Source organism: Drosophila albomicans, chromosome 3 (genome assembly GCF_009650485.2).
Source record: "Drosophila albomicans strain 15112-1751.03 chromosome 3, ASM965048v2, whole genome shotgun sequence".
Taxonomy (NCBI): Eukaryota; Metazoa; Arthropoda; class Insecta; order Diptera; family Drosophilidae; genus Drosophila; species Drosophila albomicans.
In genome coordinates this window covers 45,999,269-46,009,084 of record NC_047629.2, presented here as the reverse complement: position 1 = coordinate 46,009,084, position 9,816 = coordinate 45,999,269, and the positions used below count along the sequence as shown (strand labels likewise).

Sequence of the window (9,816 nt, the reverse complement as noted above, 5' to 3'; positions counted from 1 at the left end):
ACTGACGAGAACAACAAAATGGCGTTTTAATACACTTGGCAATGCCGTATGAAAATATGTTTAAACCCTTTTTGAGTGGCCATAAAGCGTTACGGTTTTATCAGGCCGCTTTCCATGTTCCACTTTTTTTTGTTCGCCCCATTTTTGCCAGCTGCTTCATTGTTAGATTTATGTTGGCCAACTCACACACACATTTGTCATTTCAGTATGTGTTTCAATTTACTCGCACTCACTCTCTCTCTATCTATCTATGTGGTTGGTTGTTATTATTTATTTATTTACTTAGTTGTTGGTTGGTGGTTGTATTTTTTCACACATTTGTTGATTAACTTAAACCGTTTATGATGCCCATTCAGTTGATTTACGACAACAACTTAAATAAATGTATTATTTATCTACAGCTAACATATGTTTAAATTTTCCATTGAAATTTATCAAAAGTCGAAGTCATTCAGTGTCAGCATAGTTTCTGCGACAACGAGTATTTGATCTAATATTAAATTTGAGCTATTAAACATGATGGCACAGGCCATAATAATTCCGCCCAAGGGGAAAGGGTGAGAGATAGCTAGAAACCCAGGCCAGCCCGGTTACCCCAGAAATATGTCCAAGTGAATTGAAAGGATTATCGCGCTGGGTTGCGAAGCCCAAAATGCTTTTGGTTTTTGCGGTTTAAGTGAACAGTTGCTATGGCAGCTGCTCTTTGCCTGCTTTTTGGCAATGCGAATCTCAGCAGCTGGAGGGGGCGGGAGGAATGAATGTTCAGGGGAAGAGATAGAATGGAGAATGGCGCTGTCAAGTCAGCATTTCCTGTTTACTATGGCGGGCACTTTAGCTCCCACACACACACAGTGACACACACACACATAGAGACTAAACCGCAGAGATGTTGTCGTTGCCGTTGTCGTTCGGATGCCAGCGGATATAGTGCTTCAGCTTTGGCATCAGCTACTGCCAAGCTTTAATGCAAAGCAGCTGAATTGGATTTGGCATAATATACATGTATGAGAGAGTGTGCTTGTGTGTGTGTGCTGTGCGTCCAAATGACAGCCACATTTAGCTGGCGGGACAACAAAATGGCTGTCAAATAACTTCCGGCTAACGTTTCGCTTTAATTTTGTAGGGTCACGTGCAAAATTGAGGCAAAACGACAGTCACGCTGAAAATCAACAGTAGAAAGAGAGCTTTCCCTTTCCCCTTCCGCCTCTCCAACCTTCCCCTTTCAGCCCCACACTCCATTAGCTCTGTGTCATTCTGTGCACATTATCAAATGTCTCGTTGTCATTTTGCGTCGCAGATTTGATTGTGTCCTGGAGCTGCTTACGTATTACGTTTGCTCCAGCTCCAACTCCAACTCCAGCTGAATGTGTTCGGCGCAAATCGATGCAATTGAAAAATAATTGAACGTTTGAAATGTTTATTGAATGTCAGTCGGAATCGAAACGAATCGCAACGAAGCGAGGAGCGTTTTAGTTGAGTTGAGTGTAATGTGTAATGTGTGAGCAGCGCGTTTTATCCCTCGGGCTGTTATCCTGCCAGCCTTTTGCATATCTAATGGGTCTCCATTCCTGCTCTCAGGTTGTGGCATGCGGTGCTCCAACATTCCTCATGCCACGCACGTCTGCCGCGTGTGATAAAAAAGAAAAGTTATTGATTGGATTTTTAGCGGTAGCTGCTGCTTTAACGACACTTAGGCTCATAATTGAGCCTGTGATATGTGTGTGTGTGTGGCCAAGAGAATGTCGCAGCTGTGACAGCCATAATAATGCGACGTGTGTCCAACTAACACCAAGTTGCTGACACAGTTATAAGCGCATAAAACTGATTTAGTTAAACGCTTTTAGTATGTGTTTAATACTATTTAAGATTTGTCAAGGTTCAGTTTTTCCACTCTTGAATTGAGAATGTTTCTGCTTTCTATTGGAGTAAAAATCAATCTGATTTTAAGTATAGAACTTCATTTCTTTATTTGCTTTTCTTAGTTCAATTTCAAGTTTTTCTATTTTAGAAACAAGAATACAATCTTGAATATCACGAAGTGAAGAAAAAGAAGTTTTTTACAAGCCTGTTCTTAAATTTTCACATATTCCAAACTTGATTCACGATTTTATTCTTAATTTAAGCACGTTGGTTCTGTGTGCCTATAAACTTAAAGCAGCTAAAGCAGGAGCAAAATCAATCATTGTTTGTGGTAAATTGATAAATATCTTGAGCTCTACATACACATAAAGCAACTGTTTTGAATTTGATATAAATTTAATGGACCTTAACCGACACATCTTTGATGTTAAATGAAGCTTTGTGACAAACTTCAAATGCAAAGTTGATTATGGTTAAGCTTGTGACAACTTGACACATCTGAGCTGCTCCAAGGGAAAGACCTGAGTACAAACTCTTTTGCAGACTGAGTCAACTTTCGCCCAAGCAGTCTAGCAATTTTATTTAAGCTTGCTTCCATATGTGCAACATCCAAAGCCATTCAAGCCAGCCATTAAAGCGGTAGGGGAAGTGCGCAAAAGTTGCCTTAAAACTACCTGTCTGTTGTTATACCCGGAGCTGTAGGGTAGATGAGTGTTACAATTTTGTGTGAATAATAACTACAGTATTTTTGATTCCTATATTTGTACTTTACGGTATATTTTTAATATAGTACTTTATCAATATACCATATATAGCCCCAAGTATATGTTACTTTTTTGATTAATATACCAAAAATTTCCTTATTCGATATGCCTCATACAGCCCTTAATATATTTTAATATAATTTTGGTACATTAATTTGATATTTTTTTACCATACATCAAAGCAATATGCCAAACATTTACTAAAATATATTAAGGGTTATTAATAATGGTATATGTTAGCAATATTACCAAATTTATATACCCTAAATGTAGTACAATTATTTTATAAAATATATTCTAAAATAATTATTTCTTAAATTTCTTATGCAATTTTTATCTGATCACAACAAAATGTTCAGCAGTCAAACAAATAAAGTTATAATACTCTTCAAATCTATGGGTATCTCACAGTCGAGCACAACCGACAGTAACTTTCTTACTCCTTGTTATTGTTGTTGTCATTGTGCTTTTATTTTCCTGTCTCCGCAAAGTGCAGGAAAAATTATTATTATTTTTTTAGAGCCCTCTCTGAGCTCTAGAGCTTCTTTTCTTTCCTCCTGCAGTTTCATTTTCATTTTTATTCTCTGCTAGCAAATTTAATTATGCATAGTTTTTGTGTCAAAGGCAACACAGCTCTCATCTTCGTAAATTCTTCAAAGCAAATGACACAGTTCTTTGCACCTCGACAACCTTAGCCCGAGGAGCCAAAACATCAAAATCAAACATTTCATCTCAAGACATTTTCAACCGAATGTCTTAAGGGTAAATCATATTTTTATGTGGCAGATAAAAGTCAAAGTTGAATTTAACTCAAACAAAATTTTATTTCATGTGTATTTATATCACATTCATAATCTTCAAATTTCCCATATTTCTTAAATATTTTATTGTACCTAAAGTTTGACATCTTTTTCATTGTTGAATTCAACTTTAATGTAATTTTCAGCCGTCAAAAAGTATGAATTACTGAGCTGAAGCTGAAGCTTGTTTATTTAATATTTATTCCACATTAAAATCGTATTATTGCAGCTCAACATTCAAGTTGTATTATAAGAAAAGTTTTCTGAAATTGTTTTGAACACATTTTTTTTGTGAAAGCTTTTCATTAGTCGAAAAGGTTGCAGCACATTTAATATTTATTGCTGTAGTTTAGTTAACGTCGCTCTTTGCAGCACAAATCAACTCGGTATTTATTCATATTTTATTGTCAAAACAAAATTTTACTTCTTGGAAATGTTTTCGCTTTTCACCGTAAAACACATACGAGTGCGTAGACTGTTGTGACCAGCCCTTTGTTTCGTTTATGCCACTTTTGTTTGTTCGAGTGGGCCAAAAAAATGGAAAAAAAATGAAAAAAAAAAACTAAGAGCAAAAATGCTTTGTAAATCAAGCGGAGAGAGACAAGTTTATCGCAGGCTTTGCTGACGGATGATACGAGCATTTTTTTTCGGGTATTGTCAGCTGTTCCAAGTCCCAAGCAGCAACAATGAAAACTTTTTTCCACCATTTTTTGTTTTTTTTGTGGGTTGGCTATTTTCGGAGCTTTGCTTGGGTGTGTGGGAGGAGTGGCTAAAAAAAATTTATTATTGTTAATATTTGCGTTGCTGTCGCTGACACATTTATGATATGTGGGCCCGTTTTCCATTAGCGTCGACCTCCGCATATTCCCATTGCCTACTTGGCGGCGACACCACGAAGCCTTTGAGCTGACGAATTTCAATTGTATTCGCACACACACACACACACACACTCATAGCTCCATAAAATACACACTCACACACACTCGAAAGCAATTTGTTAAATGAGCACATGAAATTACGTGGCTGCAGCCGTAGAAGTGTCGACAATCAACAGACCCCAACGGTTCCCCCCCAAGCCAAAGGTCAACATCGTCACGCCCAAAAAATGCAGCTGTTTAATTGATTTTTTATTGAAGACGCTTGGCGCCTCAATGTTCCCTAAGACGTGGGTGAAGACAGCGAGTCGAACTGCGACTGACACAGGCGAACCTGCCCAAGGACGTGGCGAAAGGATGCCAAGCAGAGCAAAGAAGAAGGGAAAGGAGTCGGGCAACTCGCGTGCAATTTATCACGAAATTCCCCAATTAGCGAACGTTAAAGTTGAAACAGTTCCGCGCGAATCTCTTCTGCCTCACTCGCAATTAAGTCGTAGACTCCACGGGTTGTAAGGGATGAAAGGCGAATGGATGGAGGCGCTGAAAGCGGGGACTGCTCTTGAAATATACTGTAATCAGGGCCGAGCGTATTAAGTGCCTCAAGAATTTATTGTCATTGCAACTGTCAGCTCATAATGTGGATCGTGCAGTTATGTTAATTAACTTGTTGAACGAAGCCGACAGGAAGCCAACAGCAGTACTTTGAATGGATGGCCAGGATAAGCGGCAAGATTGAAAGACGGAAACCAGGATGTTAAGATAAAGCCAACACCTTTCAAGTTGAGTGCATATATACATATATTTATTCAGCTATAGAAAAGACGAAGATTTAAACGCTTTGAATAAAGCTTTTATTGAAGCTAATTAAGTTTGGTTTAATTATGTGGCTTATGGAAATATTTTCTGCTCAACAAAATTCTATATTTTGTTCCTTGCATTGTACCATGGTAGGAAATGTCTTTGCATGACTTTAGGCTAACTTTAACTTTTCTCTGTTTCTAATATTTATATTTCCACACTTATAACTATCTCATTACCTAATAATGTGCTTAATTAATTTTAAAACAAATAGTTCTATTAATTTAAGTTATTTAATAAAAAATCTGGAAGGGTTTGTTAAAATCTGCGTTATTTTTCTTTTAATATATATTAATTAAATATAATTTGATTCGCTTAAGCATCAATTGCATTTTTTCTGCATACGCATTGCACAAAATTTCGCTGAAAGTTGCTTTCGATTTAATTATAAGTCAATTAAGTTGAAAACTTTATTTAACTGTTTATCTTTATGCTGTGCAATGATAAAACAAATTAACTCAGCTCTCAGCTCAACTTTGTTAAAGTAAAACAATTTTAATTGATTTGTGAAATGTTTAAATAAAACTTATTCTAGCAGCTCCATGATTTTGCGTAATTGCTGCAATTTTATAAAATACATTTTAATGAGAAATATGTATTTTATTTAATAGAAAAAGATTAACTTATTTCTAAACTACTGCTTGCTAAGGCCTTCGGCTATATAAGAAATATATTTTAGACAATAAATATTGAAAATGGTTTTTTGATTAGATAAATTATATAATATAAATTAAATTAAATTCACACATATTTTCTCTTTAAATTAAAAGCAATTTATATTAACACGCAAACTAATTGCATGGCGAAATTTATTTTAATTAATATTAATTTTACCATAATAATACATAAATTATCGACACCAGAATATATCCAAATTTAAACAAATTTTTGGTACACATTTTGTATTATTTATTTCGTCATAATAATATTCTAAATTCTAAGAATAGAATATCTTAAAATTCAAACAGAATCTCTGCATACATGAAATTTTTAAGTGCTTACAGAACATTGGAATTTAGTCGCTGACTTCAGAGTTCTGTAAGCACAACATTTCACATTGCCACTACCAATTTTTAGTGCTCTCTTTAAGCAGTTTGCTGCGACATTAAGGTAATTGACCCCAAAAAGAATTACCTTAATCAGCAATTTATGAGCACAGCAAGTGTAATGTCGACTACATACTTAGCTGCAATCATGCATGTGGAGCTTCGTCGAGTTGAATGCACTCATTTGAGCACATTCAATGGGCTACAATTGGCTGTCAGTTGAATAAACTTGACTCGCTTAATCCTTACACGAATGTCTTTCTAATGCTAGATAGTGTGTGGAAGCAGTTGAATGAGCTCTCAAGCTGAAACGCAATCGGATTTCCAATTTCCCAGCCAAGAAGTCATTAAATAAAGATACAGAAATCAGTTTATTGCTCAGCTTGCTTCAACAATATAATAAGAACAAGCAGAGTTAGTAACTAACTAAAGTTTTGCTAGTTTAGAGTATATACAAGATGCAAATACATTGAGCCATTTGTTTGTTTGTGTTTTGGCTCTTTTTGTCAGTTATTGCCACGACTGCAATTTCAGAAAGCTTTTCCAGCAAAGCCAGCGCAGTCACAACAACAATCAAAGTGTGTGTTGGAGTGTGTGTTAGAGTGTGGTGTGTTGTGGTGTGTGTTAGAATGTATATTGGAGTGTGTGTCTGTGTCTGTGTGTCTACCAACAACCCTGCATATGGTTGAGCTGCTGAATGGCCCCGCATCCGATGCGATTCTGCATGTAATCGGGAAAATTGCTCTGCAGCACACGCATCGTATTCCGCTTGTAATCGGGCACCGCATGGGTGACCAGCTGGCAGGTCTGACTGCGGTAGACGGGCTTAAAGTTCGTCTCCGCAAACGTGGAGTTGGTGTCCCAGCGATAAACCTCGGCATCGCCCTCGTTGCGGAAGAATATCGCCGAACCATTGTCGGTGCCAATGATGACCATGCGACTGGGTTTTTTGCCCAGATCTAAAACGAAGATACGAAATAGAAAGTTAATAATTTAACTAGCAACCAATTTGTGTTTCCAACTCACCAAGAATACGTCCATCGGCCACACCGCTGCGCAGATACTCGGACTTCAGCGAGAACAGTTTGCTGGTGCTCAGATATGTGAAGTAAAGTTCCGTCGAACCGCAATCGCGACGTATCAAAGCGATGTAGAGCACATCACGGGAACGACAACCGGCGGAGACTGCCTTGGGCAGCACGACACGGAAGCCACGATCCGCCTGCAGATTGTAGACAATAATCGCACGATTCGCAGCATCGCTCACATAGATAAAGCAACCGCCATCGGGTGCATAGTCCACCACAAGATACTGCAACCGGGAGCTGCTCGAGGTGAGACCCTCGAGGGAGACTGTCTTCAGCACTTTGCCCGTCTTCACGGACATTGCGACCACCTTAGGTGCACACTTGCGCACCGGCGTCTCCAGCGTGTTGACTATGCCCGTATCCAGCACCCAGAGTACTTCATTTTGATCCACCACAAGATCAACCACCGATTGCAGCGCTTTGCAGTTGCCCTCCTCCTGCAGATCCCAGCAGGGATAAGGCTTGAACGTGGTGGAGCAGGTGCCCGGTTGAATGGTGGTCTTCACCAGCGTGGCGGGCACGCCTTTACGATAACGAGGCAACGCCAAGTAGATGGTGTCGCCAATTAGCTGGGCACGCGTGGCAATCACATTCTTGGCTATGTACTTGCCGGAGCTCTTGAAGAGCGACTTGGTGCTGGCGCAGGGGAACTCAAACTGTCCGCCCGTCCACTGAATGGGCTGTGTGTCGGAGTGCGCGCGATCCGGTGTCCACAGGCCATACTTGGTGCCCTGACTTCCAGCGCGTTGAGCGATGCAGGCAAGGATTAACACGACTAAAGCCAGCAGCCTTTGGCTGTTGGCTATTTGTGAGATGTACATATTTGTGATAACTGTGCGAGAACTGTGGCTGTGGGGTTTTGCGCCAAGAGTTGGCCAACTTATGCGCTTATATAAGCCCATCGAATGCGGCCACAAATCAAAGACGTGCTGCAAGCCAATTTCTCAAATTGCAAGTACTTTTTTTTTTGGGTGGAAGAACCTTGATGGCATCGCAGAGCCAAAAAACAAGTGCAAAGAGTGTGTGAGTGTGTGTGATGTGTGTGCGAGAGTGCGAAAGTGTTCGAGTTGGCAGCCAATTGCATTAAAAATAATTGAAATACTTCACGCGCAGAAGCCGCATCAAAGCAAAACAGTCAAACAGTGAAGCTAGCTTCAAATGAATGAATTTGAGTATCTGCATTTTGTTTAATTTTCTAGTTTAACATTATATGCCATGCAATTTAAAATTAATATTTTATTTTTTCTCAATCTTGTTTATATATTTGAATACAACTATTATATATTATAAAATTGTATATAAATAAGTCTATTCCTATTATACTTGTAAATTACACACTTATATTTGTTTGTAATTTTAATTATAGTATTCATTAATTATTGAAATTTCGCTTTTATTTAACTGCAATAAAAAACTGAAGTAACTTATGTTCTTATGTTCAAATTGGCTGTAATAAAAATGTATTAAATAAACAAAATTTTTAACAAATATAAAAGAGTCAGTTGTAGTTTATATTGTGTCTTCACTGTACCTAATGCAGTGTGAAATGAATTTGCCGCCCACTGCAGTGAGAGCTTGGCCTATGGCCAGCTAAGCCAGCTAAGTGCCTTCTGATTGCAATTGCTTTGCATTTGCTTCTTCATCGTCATCATCATCATTGTCGTCATCATCATCATTCATCATTACCAGCGGCATATTTGCGGCTAATTGATGTTGATGCACTTGAAATCATACACCAATTGATTAATCACTCAAACGCTGCTTGAAATATTAAAGGCAAACGCATAATTGACAACAGCACAAAGCAAGAGCAAATAGTTGAAGAGTAGAAGAGCTTCGATTTTATTAATAGAGTTAACTTATCATATAATGGCTTTAAGTAAATCCTGCACAATCAAAGTAGCTACAGGCGAACACACAGACTGTCTGCGAGGATGCTGAAAGTTTTTCCTGAGCGTCGCGACATGTTCGGCATGCCAAAATGTCAGACCCAAAAGCCACGCCCAACTCCTCCACCACAATGCCCGTATGTGGGCTGCCTTCTTGCCCTCACTTGCGTGATTTATTTGCACACTTTTCCAGACACACACACATACACAAAGAGAGCTTTCTCTACGTCTACTTGGAGCAGGAAAAAATATTGATGACAAGCACTTCCGGGCGTCTTGCCTTACATAATTTATGCAAACATTAGCTGCTCCAACCCCAAGGGCAGATAAGAGAGACGACGACAAAGCAAAAAAAAAAAAAAAACAGGGATTGAGACCGAGCCAGAGACCTTGACTGCGACTGCGATTGAGATGAAAACTGACCCATTGGCAACCTGCCATTAGACACGAATTGAATCTCAGCCCGTAGCTATTTTCCCTGCGATTACTTTAACTGCTTTTATTGCCCCGCTTAACGAGGCGTATACGTCATGTGCAGCGTCCGAGTATCAGACAAGTCTGTCCCATATTTATTTACTTTGGCTCTCTATTCTTTTTTTGGCTACGTTTGCAAAATGCTTGTTTAAAATACTCGAA

At 38.7% G+C, this 9,816-nt stretch overlaps 1 protein-coding gene across 1 annotated transcript; it reads right to left on the bottom strand.

Moving 5' to 3' along the window:
* Nucleotides 1–6,806: 6,806 nt before the first annotated feature.
* LOC117568900 (major royal jelly protein 1) lies at nucleotides 6,807–8,141 on the bottom strand. Its single transcript, XM_034249803.2, has 2 exons — nucleotides 7,230–8,141; nucleotides 6,807–7,162 (listed from the first exon to the last, which is right to left on the bottom strand). Exons 1-2 carry the CDS (start codon nucleotides 8,110–8,112, stop codon nucleotides 6,867–6,869), a joined length of 1,179 nt encoding a protein of 392 aa, XP_034105694.2. The 5' UTR covers nucleotides 8,113–8,141; the 3' UTR covers nucleotides 6,807–6,866.
* Nucleotides 8,142–9,816: the final 1,675 nt, after the last annotated feature.

Coding starts and splice junctions, on each gene's coding strand:
- LOC117568900 (XM_034249803.2), bottom strand. CDS start 8,112: ATGTACATCTCACAAATAGCCAACAGCCAAAGGCTGCTGGCTTTAGTC. Junction 7,163..7,229: donor GGCCGATGGACGTATTCTTG/GTGAGTTGGAAA, acceptor TCTTCGTTTTAG/ATCTGGGCAAAAAACCCAGT.